Genomic DNA, 26,968 nt, shown 5'->3' on the forward strand with positions numbered 1-26,968 from the left:
TCAATCCCAGAACCCTGGGATCATGACCTGAGCCAAAGGCAGAGGCTTTAACCCACTGAGCCACCCAGGCGCCCCTCTAATTACTTCTTTAAAACATTAACTCCCCACAATGGAATACTATGCAGCCATCAAAAGAAATGAAATCTTGCCATTTGCAACAACATGGATGGAACTAAAGCGTATCATGCTTAGCGAAATAAGTCAAGCAGAGAAAGACAACTATCATATGATCTCCCTGATATGAGGAAGTGGTGATGCAACATGGAGGCTTAAGTGGGTAGAAGAAGAAGAAATGAAACAAGATGGGATTGGGAGGGAGACAAACCATAAGTGACTCTTAATCTCACAAAACAAACTGAGGGTTGCCGGGGGGAGGGGGTTTGGGAGAAGGGGTTGGGATTATGGACATTGGGGAGGGCATGTGATTTGGTGAGTGCTGTGAAGTGTGTAAACCTGGTGATTCACAGACCTGTACCCCTGGGGATAAAAATATATGTTTATAAAAAATAAAAAAATTAAAAAAAAAAAAAAACATTAACTCCCAAGACACTATAAATGTAGTAAAATGTGTAGAAAACAAGCTTCATGGTATCTCTTGTGTATACTAAACAAAACCACTTTAAAGCACATTGTACAGACCAATCAGTGAGACCCTGCTGGTTTACCACTTCTGTTCTTCACCTGTTCGACCTTGAGCAGCACAAGCCCTGGGGGGACACCCCTGGACAGGGGCACCTCCATGTTCTCCAACATTGTCACACATCTTTTAATTCTGAATTACCACCCCCATTGAAAAAAAAAAAAAAAAGAATCCTCAATTTTTCTTCACAGAAGAAATTATTTTATTCCATTTTTTTAAAGTAAGAGATACATATATTTATTCTTTGCCCGGCAAAAGCCATTTCCCCGTGGGTCTCTAGGCTCTGCCTGGTGAAGTTAATGATACATTAGAGAAACCTGCAGCCTCCAGGGGCACAGTGAGCGCACACTTCTGGCTGGAAAACATTCACATGATCAAAGCAGTTCCTGTAGCAAAGATCCACAAGTTCATTTTATCCTGACGACCATTTTGGTTTTGAAGAAAGGATTTCCTTCTGAAGATACTTTAAGTTTACCAACCAACTGAACCCAGGGCAAATCGTTCCCCACACAGCTGAGAGGAGAAAAATGAGAAGCCCATTTCAAGCACTCTTGCCACCACACTCCCTTCCTCTTACTTGAAGAAATCTTCCCAGTTCATCTCTAGGCCTGATGTGTCCAGGGACATAAACCACCTCCAAGCTCAGCATTTGTGCGGTCTTCCTCCCTGAAGGCAGGCTCCTCTGAACCATGTAAGCCCATTTCCACCCTTCCATGGGACCAAGATGGGCTCCAGCCAAACAGGCCTTCACCCTCACCTCATGTACCCCTGCTCCACCTGCAAGGCCTGAGGCTGACCCAGGCCTCCCTTGAGCCTCCAGCATGTTACAGCAGACACCTGCTGTGTAGATGGGAAAACCTCCGGCTGATGGGAGCTTGTGGTTTGGTCTTTTAACATTATGAGCTACATTATATAAAGTGTATTTAGACAAAGAAAAACACTGAGCCTGATTCTGGGGCAACGGCTCTAGACTTCCCAAGATTAGAGTCAGGGAAGCAGCAGGAAGCACGCCCATTCTCCCTGTATCTCCCTTCCAAGTACCTCCAGGGGCTGCTGCTCTCTGGAATGCCAGACTGGCGACTGGCATTGACTGTCTGGCCTTAGATGTGCCACATGTTGAGACCCTGGCGATAGGCACTCCTCTTTCTCTCTACACCTACTCAGCTCCAGGCACTGGGCAGCAAGAACTCTTCCCAAAAATGCTAACTTGGGAAATCTGATTAGCCACTGCAGTGGGGATGCTCTTCAGAAGAAACTGAGCAAAAGCTCCAAATGATCTAGCCAGGAAGTGCTGGCCATACCATGCAGCAGCTTAAAGCAGGCCTGTGTACCCTTAAGTAGTTCTAGAAGTATAAGGTACACACCTGCCATTTATTCAGTATTAGAGCAATTCAGATTCAGGCCTTTTTTGATCCTAGAAGTGACGTTGCCTCAAAAAGGCTAACTGGTGGGACAAATATGAAATAGAGCTAATTATAATTCGGTCATACTCCAAAACAGGGTGATATTCACCACTGCTGGACAGCACCTTTGTCAGGGAGACAAAGAGCACCACGTGTCACGGCAGAAGACACTGCAAACAGCAAAGTGACCAAAGCTGACGTCAGAGGCTCCCACAGTGAAGGTCCAATGCTGCTCCTCAACTTCCAAACACTTCCAACTTGGGGGCCCATGCAGTGCCAGTCCACTATATACCTTCAAGAAATAGCATGTGTCACATGCAAATGTCCCTTACTGTACCTCTGGATGTAGGGGGATAGCAGGGGAGCGCATGTTTTGGCTCCCACAGCCTTGGATTAGGTCAGCCTATTCCCCAGGGTCAAATGTTCCTGGAGAATACAAGGGCGGCTTCTGAGACATGTCCGTAGGTCATAGAAAAGGAAAGGCAGCACCCTAGGATATGACTGATGTCAGGTGATCCACATTAAGAGGCCAAATGCTCACACTGGCCTGATTCTTTAGAAACAAGAGCTAGTTCCCTGCCTGGGTGGTTTGACTGAACTGGCTGTCTGCAGAGGGGACAGTTGGCACTGGAACTGCTAATCTGGGGGCTTGCCCTGGAACTGCACTCACGCTCATCGAGCCATTGGGGACAGCAGTTGTGTTCAAGCTACTGGGGATCTTGCCAGTAGCTTGTATTTTAAAATAGACCAAGTAAAACACTGGTAAAACAATCCCAATTAGAAGCATGATAAAAACGGCATTCCACCACTGAATTCCACAGTCGGCACCCTTCGTGGGGGTCTTTGGAGAAGTCGGGAGCAGCGGCTGATTGGAGGTCTCTGCCGAGTAACTTTCATTTAAAAAGATTTCTGACTGCACCGCGCGCTCAATATTCTCGTCAATGCCCTTAAAGAAATCTGTCAGTGGGCTGGAGAGGGCACCAGCGCCTACAGCTGCTCTATCTGGGTCTCGCTGCTCCTCGAAGGTCACTCTGGTCTCTGAGGATGGGCTCAGGAGGGGTCTGAGTTCTCTGTGGGTCTCTGTAAAGATCCCATGATTTTTCACTGGAATTTTAATAGATTTCAAAGCATATAAGTCTTGTTCTCTGATCAAGTTGTTGACTTTCTTGATATCTGCGACCTAGGAAAGCCACGAAGACAAACAGCACAAAACATGTAAACTCCTTAGAATGAATATCCAAAAAGTAGCTCTTTCTGGAAGAAGATCCAAGCCCACCCCGCTTACGAATCTGATGAATATTGGAAAACCGCACCTAGGCACAAAATTAGTTTAGGCTGAATAAAACTGTTTTTGACTTTAACTCAGCCTGAATGTATAGCTTAATCATCACGTTTCCATACAGATGTACAAGTTTGAAAAACATAAGATCAGTTTTGGAAGAGTCTCTTGCTAATTCAAAGTGTGACCGCAACAAAATATTTTTAGGTGAAACCCAACCACGGCCTGCTCTTTTTTTCTACTTCTTCTAACTTTTGAGGCAACAGTGCCCCCATCTGGCTGACTTCCCTCCCACATCAGAACCCAATTCAGTAACTGATTATATTAGGGATCCCCAAACACAAAGCCTCAGCCAGCTCCACACTCAGAACGTATTTTAACTGTTATAATACTTAAAGAGGTATGTCCTCAGGATTCTACCATGTTTCCTTGCCCAGAAGTGCTGTATGGCATATAAATTTATTTTCTAAATAAAATGACCTAGGGGTAATATACTTTGGAAGGTTTCACACACTTGTGATAATTAGAAACATATAGAAAATCATGAATCAAGCTGGAAAGTATGGACTGAAATCTGTTGCAATTTTAGGACTGGAAGAGAAAGGAACAGCACTATGAGTTTTACAAAGTTCGGGACAAACTCCTTCCACAGTCGAATCTTAAGGGAGGGGTGGTGCAGACCGTTAAGTCAAAGAGAAACCCTCCCTCAAGCTAATGTTTGAACTTAACTTGAAAGCATTAGAGGTGGACCTTAAGATTTGACTCATAAGCCCACTAACTAGAGTGTAAATACAGCCACAGACCTTTAGATAACACCTAATTCAAATCAGTCATCTCTATTATTTCACTTATTGAGCAACTGTTTTTATTATCTAATTGAATTGAGGTAGCAGATATTTTTAACAGATCACACCTGGAAACTAGACCTGCTTGAGGCCTGTTTGTCTTTGCCCTTAGTGAATTAACACCAAATTTATATTTACTTTAAATTGGAAAATTGATTGCTTTTTGGAAGCATTATATGTAACATCTTCAAAGATGTATTAGACATCAGTATTCCAAGAAGCCCACTGCATCCACTCAGTGTGGGGTTGGATTCATTGTCAGCCCATGTTCCATAAGCCACACTGTATGCCTACAGAAAAATCTCAGTACAACTGAGAGACCACAGTAAGTCCCTAGAGACCAGCCTCTTTATTTCTTCTGGGGAATACAGCATCCTATACAATGTGTTTAACCATTTGAACCTTGTTAGATAAATGACAAGAAACTAAAGAGTAAAAGGTTTCTAAAATATATTGGTTAGATAGCCTTAGGGGAGGCCACAGAAAGTTATAACAGTGTCATTAACGAAATGAAATAAATCGTTTCAATCTAGGAGAAAATGCAGCAATTCTATAAATACTTTCCTACTTACTTTGCCATGTTAATCACTCTGAATGCTAAAAATATAAAGAGAGAAACAGGGTTATACAGATACACAGCGTACAAAGGCTCGATCATGCACTTCTAAGAGAGGACATAAAACTTGACCAAATAAGCTATAAACAACAAGAAAGGGTCAGAAAAAGTGAAGCAGCTAAAAAAGCAAGCCTACCAAACAAATCTTGGATAAATTCTGCTGGCATCTTTGGCCCTAGTAGGTCTTAAACAAAATGTGCTTTGGGGGCGGGGGGGAAAGGTGGGGGAGGCGGAGGGGGACATCTGGGTGGCTCAGTTACCTGAGCATCTGACTTTTTTTTTTTTTTAAGATTTTATTTATTTGAGAGAAAGACAGAAAGCACAAGCCAGGGGGAAGGGTAGAGGGAGAGGAAGAAGCAGATCCCCACTGGGGCTCGATCCCAGGACCCTGGGATCATGACCTGGGCCAAAGGCAGCAGCTTAACAGACTGAGCCACCCAGGCATCCCCCATACCTGCAAGATTCTTTTATTTATTTATGTATTTGTTTGTTTGTTTATTTGACAGAGAGATAGAGAGCACAAGTAAGCAGAGCAGCAGGCAGAGGGAGAGAGAGAAGCAGGCTCTCTGCTGAGCAGGAAGCCCGATGTGGGGCTCGATCCCAGGACCCTGGAACCATGGCCTGAGCTGAAGGCAGCTGCTTAACCAACTGAGCCATGCAAGCGCCCCTGCAAGATTCTTAATCCATCTGGGACCTCGAGGTATCAACTGAGCTTACGACCTATGTAGGGGAGCTGGGAATGGAAGATTGAACAGTGGCAGAGAAGAAGGCCAGAGGCACAGAGAAAGGAGGGTCCTGAGCAAAAGGAGTATTTCAAGATTGCCGGCTAGAGGCTCCTGGGTGGCTTAGTTGGTAGAGTGTCTGGCTCTTGGTTTCAGCTCAGGTCATGTCAGGCTTTTAGGATCAGGTCTCATGTTAGGCTCCACACTTAACGGGGAATCTGCTTGAGCTTCTCTCCCTCTGCCCCTCCCCCCACTCATTCTCTCTTTCTAAAATAAATAAATCTTTAAAAAAAATTAAAAAAAAACAAAAACAAACTCCATGCTTCCCCCTTCAGCTCCTCCTCCCGACACACCCCCAGAAATGCAATGGTGTTACCAGGAAACGAAAGCACAGCACGGCCACCATGGAAAGCTTTGATTTCTTCCCCTTTTAAGGCTGCTTCCCTCTCCTTGGGACTTGTGCTAAGAAGTTGGACTGTAAAATTTCGTATCATTTAAGAAAGAAGGGGTATTAGGGAGCTGAAGGGGCAGCCACATGGCAAACATGAAAGGCTGCTCCAAGACATCTTTATAAGCTCCATTCCCATCGGGGTCCTTCTCACAGCCACCTCCCTGCAGAGCTAACTGAGGCTTCAAGACCCGGCCTGCGTATGCCCTGCCCTTCAACACGGGGCTTTATTTTATCCTGCGATTGCTAGGGAGAGCTACAGACGGCAACCAGCGGACAGCGATAGATAGCATTGCCTCTTCTCATTGTCATCTTCGGTTTCATTTAGGTTCGGCTGCCTTAAGCCCTGAAAAAGCTTTACTTAAAGGACTGGGCTCTGCCTTTCCAGGTTTATCAAAATAAAGCAGAAGTCGGGCTGGCTAGTTTTAAGGGCACAAAGGAAAACACGGTTTGGGGACGGGAGGTTTTGAATTGCAGGAGGCAAATATAGCAGGCTCCTGCATAAGACTTTAAACATCCAAATATTTAAAATAACTGCCCCCACGGCCCCCATCTGAATTCTCCTGCCTTTGTTATAAACAGAAAGCGAGCTGCTCAGCAGCAGGTCTTCCTAAATTCCAAGGATTAAACCGCACAGATTGCCTTTGCGATTCAACAGCACATTCTAGAATGAAGAGTGTTTTTGTACCAATGCCTTTCCTTTGGGGAATTTGTAGAACAGCTCTCAGTTTTTGAGACTTTAATTTGGAAATGATAATAGTTAATTTACTGAGTGCTTTAGTGTGCGAGGTAGGGACATTTCAAGGACTTTATATATAAGATCATTAAACTCTGACAAAACCGTGTAAGATACATAGGATGAAGAAATTGAGAGTCCGATAATTTGCTAAAAATCAAAGAACTAGTGAGTAACGGCGATGCAGAATATAAGAAAGAAAGGGTATTAGAGATTCAAGGGGCTGGTGTATCTTCCACATTCCAAGTCATGCCTTCTCCATCAGACCTCACATCTGATGCATGTGAAATAAATATCGCCATATTTCTCCAAGTTTAGGATGGTATTGATGGTAAGATGCTCCTTTGTGTAGCTCAAAGGGGAAAAATGTCTGTGGCTTAAACTGACAATTAATTCCAAGACATGTTCGGACTTCAGAGATATAAAAACATAGGAGGAAAAGTACCTTTTCATATTCATGAAGAATGATCCTTTAAAAGCCAGTCAGTCTGAAGTGCAAGGAAGAGAATCGTTAAATGGTGGCCCAACTTGGGGGTAACCTGCGGGGAGCCCAAGCATATCCTGGGTCCCATCTGGGTTTCCCCAGAGCTCAGGATAAATTCAGGCGGTAATTCAGGATCGTACCTGCAGGTGGCAGTGCAGGCCAGAGAGCTGGCCTTTGATCTTCACCAGCAGGGTTTCAGAGGAACCCCCTGGCCAGAGGTGAGAAACAGGTTCCCAGACCTTCAATTTTTGTTCACTCTTGTGTCCTGTTCCAAACCTCGGGGTCTTTTGCGTTTCCTTTTGCTCCTGTCTGGTATCTTCTTTCTCTACATTACTCTTTTTCTGCCCACATTTCCGAAGTCCAAAACCAGGTAGACTCGCGTGAGAACAAATGTGTCCTTCCTATTCCCCCAGAATCAAATCAGAAGTTTGGGAGTAGGCCAATGAGGAGGAAGCTGGTGTCTTGTTTTCCTATTAGTCTATGATGTTTGGGTGCCCTGATTATATACCTCTGGAGAATATCCTAGATATAACCTCAAGATAGAGATTATTCAAGGGTGCCTGGGTGGCTCAGTGCCTGAGGAATCCAGTTCTTGCTTTGGGTTCAGGTCATGATCTCAGGGTCGGGGATCCAGCCCTATATCTGAGCTTGTCCCTCTTCCTCCTCCTCCCCCATGTGCGCGCAGACAGGCTCTCTCTCTCTCTCTCTCTCTCTCAAATAAATAAATAAAATCTTTTTAAAAAGAAAAAGAGGATTCTACCTAGAGAACATTTCTCAGGTAGGTCTTCCTATCTCAAATGTAGCTGGTCATTAAGCCCAGTCATATCACTCTCTTCCTGGAATCTCTTTTTTTTTTTTTTTTTTTTTAAACAGAGAGAGCAACAAGCATGAGGAACAAAGGAACATCAGGCAGAGAAACAGGAAAAAACAGCCTTCCCACTGAGCAAGGAGTCTATGTGGGGCTCCATCCCAGGACCCTAGGATCATGACTTGAGCCTAAGATAGAAGCTTAACTGACTTAACCACCCAGGAGCCCCGTCCTCCTGGAATCGCGAAGCACTTCCCCTGGTTCTAGACAACTTCTTCGGCCTCCTTGCATACCACCTACCCCAGGCTCCAGGTAACTGAGAACACCTGTGAACACATCCTGTGTCCATTCCTAGCTCCAGGCCTCTCCTCCATATGTTCTTCCCCTAAGTCTCTGCCCATAAAAAAATCCTCATTCTTCAAAAGTAAGTTTGAGTTCCTTAATGAAGTCTTTGCTCACTTAAAACTCATTGACCTCCACAAGAGCTTTTTTTTTTTTCTTCAAGATTTTATTTATTTAACAGAGAGAGAGAGAAAAAACACAAACAGAGGGAGAAGCAGGCTTCCTGCTGAACAGGGATTTGGATGTGCGGCTCAATCCCAGGACCCCAGGATCATAACATGAGCTAAAAGCAGAGGCTTAACCAACTAAGCCATCCAAGGGCCCCCACTCACAGCTCTTAATAGCTCTCTGTAAATCATTGGTATGCCAGCCACCTCATTAGTTATCAAAGTGACAATCTGCCTTTCTCTGTCTGATTTATATCCATATCCCAACATCCCACACAAGGATCAGGTTATAGTGGAAACTCAATTGATATTTACGGAATGAACAAAAAATTAAATGTCCCTTTTCTAACATATACCGGAACCGACAGGGTAACTGTTTTTAACAATTGTGAAATTGTTTTTAACTTTTGCACTTTTAAAGCTCCTGATGTCCAGACCCCCCACCCAAAGCAGTGAAATATCAGAACTTCTCAACTGAAGCTTGGGTTCACCCCAGGAATCGGTGTTTTGCAAAGCTTCCCAGGTGATCTCAAGGTACAACCAAGGTTGAGAATCTGACAATTGCCTCGACGGCAATAGTTCTCAGTGTAGTCCTAGGTCCAGCATTAGAATATCGCTGTCATCTTATTTGAAATGAAAATTCCTAGGACCCACCCCAAAGTAGAATCAGAAATGGCAGGGCTGCGGGGATGGGGGAAGTGGACAAAAATCTGTGTTTTAACAAGACCTTCCATGATACACAGTCAAGTTTGAGAAGCACTGCCTTAGAAGTTTACTTTAAATAAGTCTATACAGACTCTGTAATGAAGCCCTCCCATCTTCTTCTGATTCCAGTCTGGCCCCTATTTCTTCATACAGCTGTGCGTACACACAAGCACAAGCCCCTTTTAGTGGAAGATTTTTTTTTCCCCCAACCTAGTTTGGTCTTACAGTCAACATCAACTTATAGTAAAATAGCTTAAGAAGATACTTTATGTGGGTTTTTTTTTTTTTTTCAATCTTCAAAACAACCAAGGAAGTATTCTCCTGGCTATTTTTTGAATCATGGAAAAGAAATGGACAAAACCCAACATACATGGACTTTGTCCCCCATGTTATGTCTGATGTGAAGTGTCCCATTGTCTTACAATAAATCGAAGACATCCATCCCACAAAAGATGAGAGAAAGGCTGCAGAAAAAAATGATGAGTGCCCGGGGGCACAGCAGAGATCTGACCCCAGATCTGTCCTACCATTTGGGCATTCTCGGGATTTTCAAGACCCCCATTTTGTTATTTTTGCCCATAAACCCATAGTTTTCGTAAAGAAAATCTGCTGCTCTCAGGAATTCCTGGCTATCTCTTGAAGGGAAGTGTTCATTTTGAGAGCATTAAGTACTCAATGCTGTTTCCTACTCATTCGCAGTGGTATACACTCAGAGCTTTCTTTTTCTTTAAGACCTGGGGAAAAGGGATGGTTTCAACACCTCTAAGAGTAGAGGGGCTGTTTTCTTCTAAAATGTCTGCTTCTCTGAAACTCATATGCTTTGCTCCAAATCTATGGTCTGAATTCTGGGGTTTTTTTATTAACATGGCTCCTTTTTGAATCATGATTCTTATAAAAGTTGTACAGGCTCTAAGCTAGGTTCTGTGAGGGATCAGCAGGGAGAAAGATAGACAGACCCCACTTGCTCCCGAGATTCAAAAGCCTGGTGGCAGGTGTCGTCTTAGCAAACCCTCCAACATCTGTCCACTATCCACCTGCAGGACTTCTCTCTCTTTTCTTTCTTTTTTTTCTTTTTTAAAGATTTTATTTCTTTATTTGGCAGTAACAGACAGCGAGAGAAGATCACAAGCAGGGGGAGTGGGGGAGGGAGACATAGGCTTCCCGCTGAGTAGGGAGCCCAGAGCAGGGCTAGATCACAGGATCCTGGGATCATGATGGGCTCCTGACCCGAGCCAAAGGCAGATGCTTAAGGACTGAGCCACCCACGCGCCCCTACAACCATAACTTCTAAGAGGACCTGATGGTCCTGCTATGCGAGACATACTTGATGTCCCCACAGGATACCCAGGGCAGACATTGTTTCAAAAAATAAGGCTCTTACAAAAAATGAAAATTAAAATAAGGCTCTAACAAAAACAAAACAAAAGTCTGACAGTCAAGAGCAGCCAAATAGGAGACTCTAATCTACCCCTCCCCAGCTCTCCATTTCCCACACCTGCATTTCAAAACCAAAACCAAACAATGCATATGATGCAAAAGGCTCTGCCTCACATGAAAACAGGCAGCCTTGGCACCACTGAAAACACCCTATTTCTCAAACCAGCCCATTAAATCTCTCCAGGCTATCCAAGCTCCGCCCCAAGACCCCTGACTGACATCTGTTCCTTTGGTTTTCATTCTCCAGCAAGCTTGTTCTGATATTTTGTAAGCCACAGAGTCAGGACAAAGTCAGAGGACACTGATGCATATGTACACTTGGTGGAAAGAGATTGAAAAGAAGGAAGTTGAAACACTGACACGATACAATACGGAAGGAAGCTCTGGGTCATGGCTCTAGTGCTCTCTGCAGTAGGTCTCTGCTGTGGGTCCTGCTGAGGGCTTCCCTAAACCACAGCCTGCTCTGCTTTGCCTTCAGCCAGCCCTTCGGAGGCTGGGGGCCCTGCATCACTGGGGTGACACTCATGTCCCACAGGAAGATTTCAGCTCTGGGTCCTCTTGTGGCCTTTCAGAACTGCCTTTCACTAATTTTCTGTTTCTTTTTAAAGCATAACTTTAGTTTGGGGCATCTGGGTGGCTCAGTTGTTAAGAGTCTGCTTTTATCTCAGGTCATGATCCCAGAGTCCTGGGATGGAGCCCCACATCAGGTTCCCTGCTCAGCAGGAAGCCTGCTTCTCCCTCTCCCACTCCCCCTGCTTGTGTTCCCTCTCTTGCTGTGTCTCTCTCTGTGAAATAAATAAAATCTTTAAAAAAAATTTTTTTTAAAAACCCATACTTTGGTTTTTTATTGGGCAAAAACAAATATGACTTGATAGTAAATCAATCCTACCCTATAATTATAAAGTGATGCTCTTTACCACATTGTAAGATTTCAATTCTCAGCCAGCCTATTTCTGATGTCTTCATGGGAACTCATGTGATATAATAATAAAATGGCTGTATCCCCACCAGGTTATTCAAATCCCCACTTAAATCCTACACAAGGGGTGCCTGGGTGGCTCGGTGGGTTACAGCCTCTGGCTTTGGCTCAGATCATGATCGGAGGGTCCTGGGATCGAGCCCTGCATCGGGCTGTTTACTTGGTGGGAAGCATGCTTCCCCCTTTCTCTCTCTGCCTACTTGTGAACTCTATCAAATAAATAAATATAAAAAATCTTTAAAAAAAATCCTACACAAGTGGCCCCAACTTTTCTCTTTTCAAAATAAAGACTTTAAGACACAAGATGGTTTAAGAAAAAATGGAAACTCCATAGCCTTAAACCAAACAATCTGAGGGTTTTGAAGGGGCGGAGGGGGGGTGGGGAGAACCAGGTGGTGGGTGTTAGAGAGGGCACGGATTGAATGGAGCACTGGGTGTGGTGCAAAAAACAAAGAATACTGTTAAGCTGGAAAGAAATAAAAAATTAAAAAAAAAAAAACCTGGCTTTTTCTGTACAACTAATAAGCAGTGTTTTCCTGATTAAAACGTCTTTCATTCAAAGAAATATTTCATACCTGACGTTCTTACACCCTATCCAACTGCTATGGGATAAACTGTGTTCCTCCAAAATTTATGTTGACGTCCAAACCGCAGGTTAACTCAGAAGGTGAATGTATTTGAAGATAGGGCCTTTTACAGAGTGATTAAGCTACACTGAGGCAATTAGGGTGAGCCTAATCCAATCTGACCGATGTCCCAATAAGAAAAGGAAATTCAGGCACACAAAGAGACACCAGGGACATACACTCACAGAGAAGGGTGGTGGCCATTTGTAAGCCAAAGAGCAAAACCCTAGAAGAAGCCAAACCTCCCTGTACCTTCATCTTGGAGTCCAGCCTCCTGAACTGTGAGAAGATAAATCTCTGCTGCTTAGCCCCCCAGCCTGTGGAACTGTGTCGTGGCTGTCCTCGTACTCATACAACAACCCGTTCAAAGAGACCAACTGAATTATTAGTAAAGAAAACAACGTGTGAATTACCATCTGCTTTCCTTGGCATTTTAAATATTTTTCACATGTCATGAGTGTATGAATTTTGAAATTCCCAGCGGGAAAACATACTTGAAAAGCCTAATGGCAGATCAGTTGTACTGCGTCTGCTGTGTTGGGGCAGGCAGTAAGGACTGTCTTCCAAGTCCCCCGACTTACTATATTAAAAGGCCAGATGTTAGCTGCTTGCATGAGGGTGTCCCTCATTAAAGGATCTGTGTTGTTTTTCTTTCAGCAAAGGCTTTATTTGTTTAAAAGACATTAAGCACGACTTCCAAATTCAAGGGACCATTTACTGATGAGATTCCTAATTGTCCCAGGTCCACTGCCTCCACCTCAGACTCTAAGACAGGGAGTGTTGTACATGTGACTTATGAATGAAGGAATCCCAAAAGCAAATTTCTGAGCAAATCAGAAAATCAGGACAAGAACAAGAAGGAAGCCATATTAGGTAAACTTCAGGTAAAGTTTACAGATAATTGACTCAGATTTATCCCACGATGGGGATCTCTGGATCACTGGAATATAGTTTGCAGCTCAGCCCTGTCCTGACCAAAGGCAACAGGCATGGAGATTTCAAACTCCCAAATCCATCAGTCACTGGCTTAGAAGAGAGGAAATTCCCAGACTCGGCCAGACCAATCCTTCGGTGGTCAGTGGGGAAGCTTCAGGAGCTGGTTATTGGGAGCAAAATCATCTCAAAGTCCTGGGACCCTAATAATAAAAGAGACCGAAGGAGATCTGGTGGGAGTACCAGCATTATCCATCACAGTAAACACCGAATTACTCTGTTTCGTCAACTCACCTGTAAGATTCTGGGTCATATTCTGGAAGGTCACCATAGACTTCTGGAGTCTGTATTAACAGCTTTAAGAACTTCAGCATTACCCAGATTTTTATTGGGCCAGGATATTCCTCTCATTTCTACCATGCCCCTCCCCCTGCCCAATTCCAGACATTCCTTCCTCAGGAAAACCAGCTGGAATGAGCTACCTCCGCTATAGGGTCTCTGTATGCTCTCTCCCTCTGGGTCCTGCCACCTTCTTCACCCAGCCCATCCCCCTTCTGAAGGTGTCTCTCTCTCTCTCTCTCGTCACATCCTTCCTTCCTACTTTCTGATGTTCTACATTTTTCCAGACTCTTGGTTGCATTTCTTTCACCACTGAACTGACACCCTTACTACAATCTGGTTGACAAACAAGAACAGTGTCTTGTCTGGGGCCCCTTTTCCCCAGTGTCTCGGAAGAATGCATGCTTTCCCCTGCCACCTCAGGCTGGGTTGAATTAGGACTTACATGAATGTCCCTGTCACAATCTCCAGTAAGAACATTTGGGTTTTGCAGTCCGAAGAGTCCCTTGATTTCTCAGCCTTTACACTGACTAATTGAGAATTAAGTCTAATAGGGTACAGCAGAAGTAGGCAGAAGAAAAACACGAGTCCTAGGCTGATACCATTTACCTGTGCCTTGTAGGGCCAGCTCAGACCTCATCTTTACATACTGCTTGCACGTGGTGAAGCTTTGCTAAATGGAATAGATCTACAGGTCCTAATGAGTGACTCAGGCCTGGGCTCCCCTGGCTTTCCATAACCAAGAGTTCAGTACTTATCAAGGCCCCATATCAATCCAAAAGCTCTTTCTGTCAAAGAGAATAAATTCCTGCTAAGCAGGAACTTGATGAAAACCTCAGTGGTCTGAGACTTTCCTGCTGGGGTTTGTCATTGTCTCCTACAATATCTTGATCTACCTCCAAAACTTTAAGGGCCATTGATGGGATCTGTTTGGACCGTAACCTGGACCATCTAGGGAAAATTGTTCTGGATCCTTTTCCAATGGTGACATTGTTTTAATTTTCTAGGGGTCTTGTAAGAAATTACCACAAACTTGGCGACTTCAAACAGCAGGAATTTACTCTGTTTTGGAGGCCAAAAATTAAACATCAAAGAGTTGGCAGGGTTGGTTTCTGCTGGAAGCACTGAGGAGAATCTGCCCCCTGAGTCTCTCCTAGATCCTGGTGCCTGTGGCAATCTTTGGCATTCCTTGCCTTGCAGACGAATTACTCCAAACTCTGTCCCTGTATTCGCATTGGCTTCCCCCTGTGTCTCCTTGTATCTTTCCCTTTTCTTACAAGGGTATTTATTCACTGGACTTAGGGTACATGTTTTTATAAGGATGAGTTAAATCTGGGGTGATTTTCATCTCAAGATCCTTGACTTAATTATATCTGTAAAGACTCTTTTTTCAAATAAGATAACAGTTACAGGTCCTGGGGTTTAGGACATGGACATATATTTCAACCCACTAGAGGAGTATTTCTGAATACTCAGTTGTTAGCTTCAAATATCCATCCAAAGACAGCATATGTTCTTTTTTTTTTAAGATTTTATTTATTTATTTGACAGACAGAAATCCCAAGTGAGCAGAGAGGCAGGCAGAGAGAAAGGAGGAAGCAGGCTTCCCACTGATCAGAGAGCCCGATGCAGGGCTCGATCCCAGGACCCGGGGATCTGACCTGAGAAGGCAGAGGCTCTAAACCACTGAGCCACCCAGGTGCCCAGCACATATTCTTAACAATACACAGTATGAGGTAGAGTAAACAAAGGAAAGTCTTCTTTTATTTTGGGGAAAACAAATACCCCAGCATCTCTCAGACTATGAGGTAATAGGGTTTTCACAGAACTCATGTCTCCTTCCATGAACAGACATAAGCTTGACTAAGGCCAAAGACCTTTCTTGTCTTCATTCTAGCAGCTCATGTCACCAGGATGTTTGGCCTGTTAAATATGTTACAAGTGACTAAGACAGTCGTGCCTCTGTAGACTAAGTTGTGACATGGAGCCAAACAGCTGGAGTAATTCTGCGGTGAGATGGTTGTGGCCATCCCAGTGCATCAACAGGAGAGCTTTCATCGCCTTGCTCCTCCAAAGAGATCACATCCAAATAATAAATGTGATTGGAGTTACCACCTGCTAAGCCTCAATAATGCACTTTCTTTTCTTTTTCTCAAGATTATTATTTATTTATTTATTTGACACAGAGAGAGGGATCACAAGTAGGCAGAGAGGCAGAGAGAGAGAGAGAGAGAGGGAGAAACTGGTTCCCCGTGGAACAGAAAGCCTGATGTGGGGCTTGATCCCAGGACACTGAGACCATGACCTGAGCCAAAGGCAGAGGCTTAACCCATTGAGCCACCCAGGTGCCCCAATAATCCACTTTCATTCTCCAAGACCAATCCAAGATCAATTGACCTGGCCACATCTGAGAGTTAAGTAAAAATAAAAAAGATACCACCCCTGTCATACCAAGTGCCCGCCCTAACGCCCATCTCCCAATGTGATAAGCAGCTGATAGATGATTGAACACGACATCTGAAACTAATGGTGTGCTATATGTTGGCTAATAGAATTTAAATTAAACAATTAAAAGAAACCCCACCATCCTCATATTTTCCCAGAATTTTTTTTGGTGGGGGGTAACATTAACTTTAAATATTTCTCCATAGAAATTGTAATACCTCCGCATTATTAGTTTGATCACTAGAGGGAGGTCCATAGGTTTCAACTTGGCTCTTCTTACTTTAATAGCCCTTGTATCAAATCTGAAAGGCATGTTCGTACAGGATAGATGGTATATGCAACAACTACATGCTCCCCAACCAGAAAATTGATTAAAAAAAAAAAAAGACTCGTGATCTGCTGGAACTATGAGAAGCATTTGTGAATCAAAACTCCATTTGTTCCTTGACCCTTGTAAGACTATTGTGACTAGTGCAAAGTAACGGTACACTGAGATCCCAAGAATTAATGGTACCTATAGCCAGTGTCCAGTGACCCTTGGAAGATGTGAGTAGCTCATTCTCCTTACAGAAAAATAACCCTGCTACATAGTTGATGGGAAGTTAAATCAAAGATTCAATATGTGTATTTCTGACCTTTTTTTTTTTTTTTTTCCCCAAAACACCAAAGGTACGCATTCAAGAATCAGGCAGTGACATAAGACATTATGGTCCAAATTAGGCCACTATTCTCTCCAAACCAGAAGTAATTTTTCAATTAAAAGAGCCATGGGAAGGGGATTTCCACTTTGGAGACTCTTCCCAATATTTTTCAATATGGACTCACCTCAATATTTCTTTCTGTTCCTCTTACTAAATACAATTAAAAATCCTGGGCAGGGGCACCTGAGTGGCTCAGTGGGTTAAAGCCTCTGCCTTCAGCTCAGGTCATGATCCCAGGGTCCTGGGATAAAGCCCCGCATCGGGCTCTCTGCTCAGCGGGGAACCTGCTTCCTCCTCTCTCTCTCTGCCTGCCTCTCTGCCTACTTGTGGTCTCTGTCCGTCAAATAAATAAATAAAATCTTTAAAAAAAAATCCTGGATGTCTTCTCTATTTAAAGGAGAAACAGAAAAGTCGACAAATACAATTGTAGACCTCAATACTCCTGTCAACACTTAATGATACGACTAAACAGAAAACCAGCTAGTATAGGGAATACAAGGTACCCTCAACCAATGGGATTTAACTGACATTTATAGAATTGTCCCCCCCACCACAACCAATGGCAGAATACTCATATTTGAGACACGTATCAAGACAGACCACATCCTGGGCCCTAAAAAATAACTCAACAAGTTTGGAACTGCAATGATACAGAGTGTGTTGTCTGACCACAACAGAATTAAACCCGAAATCACTAATGGAAAGATAACAGGAAAATCTTCAATACTTAGAAACTAAAAACACACTTCAAAATAATACATGAATCAAAGAGGATGTCTCAAGGGGAAAAACAAACAAACATTAACCTGCATGAAATTATGGAAACCCATCTTTCCTTCTTTTAAGCTGTCTGGGGTATGAGAAGGAGCTGTCTCATCCTAACTTTCTGGAAGATTCCATGCCCAATAAGCTTCTAATGGTAGAGACACCATGGTTCCAATACTGACCCTCAGTAGGCACTTTCTTCCACATGACCACATGCGATAATTACATCAATTATTTAAATCAGAATCCTAATTCTTAAAAGAAAAGAAATCTAATTCTCTTCAGCAACACCTCAGCCAGATAGACAATCTCAGACTGCCGCTGCTGTTCTATTCGCTTAGGTTATATACTGCCTTCAAGACACTACTGGATCCCACACTGTAGACCACTGGGTAGAAGGATGCTTGGTGGCACACAGTGGAGCCCAGCTCTGCCTAAGGAGACTTGGTAACTTCCAGAACTCATGAGAACCTGGGCAACCAGGCTTTGAAACTCAGCTAGGATGAGGAGAGACCAGACGACAGGATGTATAGGCATTTCTTACACAGAACTGTCCTTCTAGGATATCTTCACCAGCAACGCTGTCACTAGAGCTCAACATCATCATTGCAGGACTCTCGATCCTGCCATAGCACCGCCCCCCGCCCCCGGCCCCAGAATAATGTTCCAACTCTCTCGATAGGACATGGCCACTCCTTAAGGAATAAAAGTTCCAGAGAAGAACATCCATCTGGCTTGCATGCCACCAAGTCAGGATTCACAACTGGATTTACTTGACTTCACCCTAAAATTAAGCTATCTGGTCTCCAAGGAATGGCCTTCAAAATCTGGGTAAGTTAGGATGCCTGTGTAGCTCAGTCAGTGGTCTTCGGCTCAGGTCATGATTCCAGTGTCCTGGGATGGAGCCTCACATTGGGCTTCCTGCTTGGTGGAGAGCCTGCTTCTCCCTCTCCCTCTGCCTGCCAGTCCGCCTACTTGTGTTCTCCCTCTGTCAAATAAATAAATAAAATCTTAAAAAAAAAAAGATTTGTGTAAATTAGAAAATTGTTGTTGATGGGTGGATTGAGGAGATGAAATTGATGGGCTAAAGAAATTGATGGATTAAAAATAATCTATTATTGGGGCACCTGGGTGGCTCAGTGGGTTAAGCCTCTGCCTTTGGCTCCAGTCATGATCTCAGGGCTCTCTGCTCAGCGGGGAGCCTGCTTCCTCCTTTCTCTCTGCCTGCCTCTCTGCCTACATGTAATCTGTCTGTCGAATAAACAGAATCTTTAAAAAAAATCTATTATTAAATTCTTTATTTGCCTCTACCTATTGATTGACAGAGGGGAAGGAACACCCAGGCCAAACTGATATATTTTATGGTGAAACTGACTGTATTACCTTACTGAAAAGACCAAGAGTAGATCTGACTTTAACTGATAATTAGTCAAGAGTTCAACAGTCCAGACTTTGGCTTTTGTCTACTTCTATCCCCGCGCCTACTCCTCAAACTCAGTCTTCTACTCCACATGGTGACAAGAAGGCTGCTGCTGCTCTTCCGTCCTGGTCCTCTCAGCTTCAAGCCATGTAACAAGGGGAAGAAGGATCTCTTTCATATGAGTTCAGCAAACCTTCACTGTTCCTCACTATGTCAGCCCGGGACACATTCCCTAAACCCTAGCTTATCACTACAATGAATATGATGTTCTGCATTGATTGGCCAGGCTGGTCTAAGGCCTAACTTTTGGAGGGGTCTAAAGCAAGATTTTACATAGAGGCTCATATAACATACGTAAAATTATTTTGAAACTATAAATCAAATTATATTTTAAGTAAAATACATTCTACGCTCTTAAAAATATACCTTCATAATAACCTGGGAGGAAGGTCTGCATTTAGAATTCTCAGACTCTGTAGATGGCCTGCTCTGGACTATAGCATCCTAGAAAAGGGTAGCCTGGGGGCACCTGGGTAGCTCAGTGGGTTAAGCCTCTGCCTTCAGCTCAGGTCATGATCCCAGGGTCCTTGGATCAAGCCCCACATTGGGCTCTTTGCTTGGCAGGGAGCCTGCTTCCCCTTCTCTCTGCCTACCTCTCTGCCTACCTGTGATCTCTCTCTGTCAAATAAATAAATAAAATCTTAAAAAAAAAAAAAAGAAGAGGGTAGCCCGAAGACCAAGTTCTCTTTCTTTTCTTGGCTCTGACCTACAGTCTAAGGGGCCACAGATGCACACATACGGTCACTCTATCATACACAAGCATAACTGGCCCACACTGCCACAAACAGCTAGCTATTACCCACCCAGGGTAGGACATACCCCCTGCCTAGTCTGCCCTCAGGACGGGGAAGAGGCCAGCATGGGACTTGGAAGCAGGTAGAGATGTTTAGGCCGGTCATTTTCGGATCCTGGGTACTTAGATCCAGAACATGGACCAGAATGGGGGGTGCAGGGTCCTGTGGGGTGTAGCGACTGGGCCCAGGGTATGTTCCCCATTGTGCAGATGACTATGAAGCAGGATCCAAGACAGGAACCCACTTGCACAGATGTCAGGGCAGTGTTGAGCAGAGAGTCAGCTACTCCTCCTTCCCTTTGGCCAGGAGTGGCATCAGTACCAGGGGAAACACAGGCCCATCGAATGCAAATCTCGGAGGGGTCCTCCAGAAAGAAATTAGAGACAGTCCTTGGACTTTGCATGCATGGATATTTGGTGGCTAGGAAATGGTGAACGCCAACAGCATCCATGACATTAAGTATATTTTAACATCGAAGAGGTGTTTCTGGTTCCCACTTTGTTGCTCTTCTGTGTCCACCGTGAGTCAGTTTGGTTTCCTCCCAATTTAAATTTCACTGCTTTCCCCCATTTTATCTTTTCCTGCCATTTCCTGCTGCCGCAGTGATTCCTGGCTGTGACCTGGACAGAGATTCCACTGGAATCTAATGGAACATTACCCCATAGAACATACACCCCATTGCCTCTCACGTGGACCATCGTAACTGCCTCCTTACGGGTCTGCTTCCCTGAATCCAGTTTTGTTCCCTCACCCTTACCCCCGACATCTACCTCTCACTGCTGCTGCATTCTATCAACAGACATTATCCGTCCTGTAGTAAGAGCCAGAATCTTTTAAAAATAGTTTTTAAAGCCTAAATATTGCACCTGCTGCAAAGACCCCCAGCCTTCAGGAAAGCATTGCCGCTCAGTGTGGTTGGCAAAGGCTATGTGGTCTGGGCCAGGTTAGCCTCCCCTCAAAACCCTCTCTCCACTTTGCCCCTTGGGCCTTTCCTCCTCTGTCATGGGGGATTTCTTTCACTTCTTCCGCTCTACCCCTCACCCCCAACTAGCTCTCTCCCTCCTTGTCTGGACTCTCTTATCTCCGTAGTTTCACAAAGAATTTTCCCTCTTTTGACTCCATTTATATTTCTCTCTTTACTTTCACTTTAATTAAATAGACACTTGTCATCCCTTAGCTTTTTTTAAAAAAATTTCTTTTCAGCGTAACAGTATTCATTGTTTTTGCACCACACCCAGTGCTCCATGCAATCCGTGCCCTCTCTAATACCCACCACCTGGTTCCCCCAACGCCCCAACCCCCACCCCTTCAAAACCCTCAGATTGTTTGGTTTAAGTCTATGGAGTTTCCATTTTTTCTTAAACTATCTTGTGTCTTAAAGACTTAATTTTGAAAAGAGAAAAGTTGGGGCCACTTGTGTAGGATTGTTTTTTTAAGATTTTTTATATTTATTATTTGATAGACAGAGTTCAAAAGTAGGCAGAGAGAGAAAGGGGGAAGCAGGCTTTCCACCAAGTAGACAGCCCGATGCAGGGCTCGATCCCAGGACCCTCTGATCATGATCTGAGCGAAAGCCAGAGGCTGTAACCCACTGAGCCACCCAGGCACCCCTTGTGTAGGATTTAAGTGGGGATTTGAATAATCTGGTGGGGATACAGCCATTTTATTATTATATCACTTGAGTTCCCATGAAGACATCAGAAATAGGCTGGCTGAGAATTGAAATCTTACAATGTGGTAAAGAGCTTCATTTTGTAATTATACGGTAGGATTGATTTACTATCAAATCATATTTGTTCTTGCCCAATAAAAAACCAAAGTATAGGTTTTTAAAAAAAATTTTTTTTAACATTTTATTTATTTGACAGAGAGAGAAACAGCAAGAGAGGGAACACAAGCAGGGGGAGTGGGGGAGGGATAAGCAGGCTTCCCACTGAGCAGGGAACCCAATGCGGGGCTCTATCCCAGGACTCTGGGATCATGACCTGAGCTGAAGGTAGACGCTTAACAAGTGAGCCACCCAGATGCCCCAAACTAAAGTAATGTTTTAAAAAGAAACAGAAAATTAGTGAAAGGCAGTTCTGAAAAGCCACAAGAGGACCCAGAGCCGAAATCTTCCTGTGGGACATGAGTGTCACCCCAGTGATGCAGGGCCCCCAGCCTCCGAAGGGCTGGCTGAAGGCAAAGCAGAACAGGCTGTGGTTTAGGGAAGCCCTCAGCAGGACCCACAGCAGAGACCTACTGCAGAGAGCACTAGAGCCATGACCCAGAGCTTCCTTCCGTATTGTATCGTGTCAGTGTTTCAACTTCCTTCTTTTCAATCTCTTTCCACCAAGTGTACATATGCATCAGTGTCCTCTGACTTTGTCCTGACTCTGTGGCTTACAAAATATCAGAACAAGCTTGCTGGAGAATGAAAACCAAAGGAACAGATGTCAGTCAGGGGTCTTGGGGCGGAGCTTGGATAGCCTGGAGAGATTTAATGGGCTGGTTTGAGAAATAGGGTGTTTTCAGTGGTGCCAAGGCTGCCTGTTTTCATGTGAGGCAGAGCCTTTTGCATCATATGCATTGTTTGGTTTTGGTTTTGAAATGCAGGTGTGGGAAATGGAGAGCTGGGGAGGGGTAGATTAGAGTCTCCTATTTGGCTGCTCTTGACTGTCAGACTTTGTTTTGTTTTTGTTAGAGCCTTATTTTAATTTTCATTTTTTGTAAGAGCCTTATTTTTTGAAACAAGGTCTGCCCTGGGTATCCTGTGGGGACATCAAGTATGTCTCGCATTGCAGGATCGTCAGGTCCTCTTAGAAGTCATGGTTGTAGGGGCGCGTGGGTGGCTCAGTCCTTAAGCATCTGCCTTTGGCTCGGGTCAAGAGCCCATCATGATCCCAGGATCCTGGATCTAGCCCCGCTCTGGGCTCCCTGCTCAGTGAAAAGCCTATGTCTCCCTCCCCCACTCCCCCTGCTTGTGATCTTCTCTTGCTGTCTCTCTCTGCCAAATAAAGAAATAAAATCTTTAAAAAAAAAAAAAAGAAAGAAAGAAAGAAAGAAAGAAAGAAAGAAAGAAAGAAAAGAGAGAGAAGTCCTGCAGGTGGATAGTGGACAGATGTTGGAGGGTTTGCTAAGACGACACCTCCCACCAGGCTTTTGAATCTCGGGAGAACAGGTGGGGGCTTCACAGCTTTGCGGGGACCATAGCTGAAGCCAGATCACATCTGACTGCATATCCAGTGGCAGCCAGACCAGCGGCGGGGCCTCACCTGGGCTCATGCAGTGTTTTGAGCTTTCCTGTCTTTTTCACGCCCCGTTCAGCCGTGTTGCTGAGTCTGGTTACCTGGTCTACTTCTGAATTTTGGGAGTTTGCCCCAAAGCCTTGCAGATAACATTCCTTTTTACTTGAGTTAGCAAAGTTCTTTCGCTGTGGCTTGTAGCAATAAATTCCAGCAAATCACCTTTCTTTCGGCACTCATCTTTCACCTTTCCCTCCTCGGTTTCCAAACCGAATTCTCTCACCTGCGCCTAGAAATCTTTCCCTTCCTGCCTTTTCGGGAATCTTCTCACGTTGGATGTCCTCCTTCCCATAACTTTCTGCAGCAAAGATCCCGCTAGCCAGCACCTCCCCGCCCCAGCCCTTTCCTCTGACTTAGTCCCAGGATGCTCTCTGTCTCGCCCTCGGCCCCTTGGACTTCATTTCTCTGTCTTGGCTACTTCCTCCTCCTTGTTTACACCCCTGTCTGGGCCTCTTCCTTTTCTCAGAAGCGTTCTTATTCATTATACAGTGGAACACGTAAGGCACCTGTTCCAAGAGGGAGGATTTTGGCCAACTGCATCTGTGCCCCAAGGATCCGCCTGAGGCTCACGGCTCTTCTCTGGATTAAAACACTCTGGGAAAGTACCAGGTCTCACCATGATGCCTCTTCACCCCTGGACCCATCTCCCTCCTGTGTGTTTCGACACGCACAGCATCCTTTCTACAAACATTGCGTGCATCACCATTCTCCCGATCCCTCCATAGCGAAGCCTGAGAAGCACCTCTGATCCTTTGCTACATCTGACCCCCACCAAGTCCCGTGTGCAACCTGTCTTACCTCTAGCCCTTCCTTTCCATTCTCCTATCGCTCCATGCATTCAGTCCATCTTCCCCTGACAGCAGGGTCATTTCTGAGATAATTACCTTTCTTCTAATGACTTTTGTTCTCACCTTTCTCATACGTTATCATGTTCTCAGCATGAATTACTTTAGGGAGTAATTCATACTTTAGGGAGATGCTGATCTCTGAGCATCCAATGTGAGCTGACCGTCCCTCTGATCTAACTGACGAGGTGTATTGGAGGGAATTTTCGGAAGATAAGGAGGTCAGCATTTTGTACCGTAAAGGACTTTGTCTTAGAGTGGAGGACTAAGATATTCTCTTTATAATTACAATGCAATTAGAACAGAACCTTTAAAAATTATTTAATCAACTTATTAATTAATTAATTAATTAATTAGATGAACGTATTAACTGAAATGTAGAGAGGTGAAGTCATTGGTCTGAGACTTATCTCAAATCTAATTCCCCACCACTCAAATCCTAAAACTCATATTCATACCTTTTTTTTCCTAATTGAGGTAAAAAATGCATGACATGGAATGTACCATGTACATAAAATAGGGCCCCCCAGGTGCACCTATTTTATTTTATTTTTCAAACACTTTAGAGATCTCATATGAGGGGACTCAGAATATCTGGTGTGTGTGTATTTGTGGGTGTGACTGGCTTATTTTGTATAATGCGATATCCTTAAGCTTCATCAATATTATAACATGTGACAGAATTTCCTTCTTTTTAAAGAATAATATTACATTTTCTTTACTCATTCATACCACATTCTCTCAGCCCATCCATCCATCCGTTGGTGGGCCTTTGGATGGCTTTTTCTCATGGGCTACTGGGAATAGTGCCCTATGAACCTAGAAATGCAGAAACCCCATTCAGATCCTGATTTCAGTTTTCCGCAATACAGAAGTGGGATTACCGGATCATAGAGTATTTTTTAATTTTTGGAGGAAACTTTGCACCATGTTCCACAGCAGCTGCACTGTTTCACTTTCCTGCCCAACTGCACTCCAATTTGTTCACGTCCCTCCACAGCCCTGCCCGCTACCAGAAGTCTTCGTGACAGGAAGGGTAGGCTGATGCGGCAACCTTGGTAGTCATCGTCTTTGAAGAAATTGCCACAGTTTTCTATCAACCACCACCCTGATCAACGTGCATCAATATTGAAATGAAACCCTCCTCCCAGCTAAAAGATTACAGCTTGCTAAATGCACAGATGATGGTTAGCAGTTTTCAGCAAGAAAATATTTTTTAATTTGGGTGCCTGGGGGGTTCCGTTGACAAAGCAACGGCCTTCAGCTCGGGTCATGATCCCAGAGTCCTGGGATTGAGTCCCGCATGGGGCTCCCCGATCCACAAGCAGTCCGCCTCTCCCTCTGTTCTTCTCCCCTCTCATGCTCTCTCTCACTCTCACTCTCTCTCTCAAATAAATAAATAAAATCTTAGCAAAACATATTTTTTAAACAAGGCTTAATTTTTATTCTTTAGAGATAATGCTATTGCACACTCACAAGACTGCAGTGTCGTGGGATAAACACCTTTTATATGCCCTGGGAAACCTGAAAAAATGATTTCCAGAAAAACTATTAATTAATGAATTATGTGCTTTATGGTGACATTTGCATTATTGTGGTGGCCTGGAACTAAATCTGCCTGCCCTGGGCCCTGATGGCAGCACTTTCCCCCTCCTCCCTCCAGGCAGGCCCAAGAGTGCGAACAGCTCCCCCTGTTGTTAGCATCTGGGAGTCTCCCTCTGCTTTTTGCCTTGCTTTCTGCTTCCACAGCTCTGAGGAACAGAGCATCTATCTGATAGATTGGGCAATTCTCCTTTTGTGTATATACAAGCTAGGTATATTTTGCATATTATACAAATTGTGTGAACATCATTTCTTTCTCTCTCTCTTTAAAATTGTTTTAAAAATTGGCAGCTTTCTTTACTGTTCTATTACTCTCTGTTACCGCCAAACTGACTAAAAGCGCCTTGTAAACCGCATGGGGGAGGTCTGTTTGCTTGCCATCTCTGAAAAACTTTTATTTTCGCTACATAAAATTTAGAAATGTCTAAACATTTAGCAAACAATATCTTAAACAAAAGGCAAAAAAGTTTTAAGAAGTTAACAAAGGGAGAAAACGTTGTACTTTAAGCTCTGCTAAGATAATTTATGAATTTAAGGTTAGTCTAAACAAAATTTTATGAAGTTGGAATAGGGAATTGTTGTTTAGGGTTTTCTTTTCCCCAGTTTTTCAAATCAAAATTTATTCAGATACATATTAATTTACTTGTGCAGATGTCTAATACAAGCTTATGTGTATGAAAACAGCACACAAAAATGTTCATGCCATAGAAAAATGTTCTTTAAAAAAAAGAAAAATGTTGATTATTTTAAATGTTTGTATCCATGCCAAATTTTGATAATTGTTAAAGTAACTGGAGATCTTTAACTTACATCTTTAACTTAATATTTTCTAGTTCTAGAGGGTCTGGTGAAAATAATACATCTGTAAGAATGACAGGAAATGACACTATAATGGAAAAATACTATCTGAAAACAATAATGCTAAATCAACTTGAATAAAAGTTATTGTAATATCAGTTAAATAACTATCTAACTAATTATCTAAATAATACCTAAACTAAAAAGAGATAAGTACAAATAACTTAGAAGACAGAAAACACATGCAGATGTTATGCTGTGGTTGTGGGAGTTCAGGACCGGCCTGGGGTGAGTTCATTCAAATCCGCAGGGGTCTCTGGTGGCGTGGCCCAGCTGCCTGGGCCTTCAAGTCCTGGCTCTTGGTGCTGATGATCCAGGGGTTCTCTGACACTTCTGGGCCTCTGTGGGCAGCTGGTGGAGGAGCAGGAGTAAAAGGGCCACTTGGGAAAAGCTTGAAGTTGGACTCCGCTTTGGCCAACATTTGCCTATTGTGATCACTTTCTTTCTTTAGCTCCTTGAGGCTTCTCTCGGTCAGCACAGCTGCCATCCAGCTTTCCTGAGCTCTCTTTGCATGGAAGAAGATCCCCTTTTGATAGTGCATGGTACAACCTCCAATTCTCTCCTGGTGTCTTCAGTGATCTCCTTGTAGAAGTCTCGAGTCTGATTCATGGCCTTGATGTTTCTACGTGTGCAGGAAAGATTCAACTTAATGTCTGCACACTGCTCTTCTGCCTCAGACCATTTT

General features: G+C 43.9%; 1 protein-coding gene across 1 annotated transcript; it reads right to left on the reverse strand.

The window, feature by feature from the left end:
* Nucleotides 1–547: 547 nt before the first annotated feature.
* LOC131835454 (lysM and putative peptidoglycan-binding domain-containing protein 4-like) lies at nucleotides 548–26,704 on the reverse strand. Its single transcript, XM_059179747.1, has 3 exons — nucleotides 26,567–26,704; nucleotides 7,314–7,574; nucleotides 548–3,223 (listed from the first exon to the last, which is right to left on the reverse strand). Exons 1-3 carry the CDS (start codon nucleotides 26,702–26,704, stop codon nucleotides 2,612–2,614), a joined length of 1,011 nt encoding a protein of 336 aa, XP_059035730.1. The 3' UTR covers nucleotides 548–2,611.
* Nucleotides 26,705–26,968: the final 264 nt, after the last annotated feature.

The sequence above is a fragment of the Mustela lutreola genome, chromosome 7 (assembly GCF_030435805.1).
Source record: "Mustela lutreola isolate mMusLut2 chromosome 7, mMusLut2.pri, whole genome shotgun sequence".
In the NCBI taxonomy this organism is placed as follows: Eukaryota; Metazoa; Chordata; class Mammalia; order Carnivora; family Mustelidae; genus Mustela; species Mustela lutreola.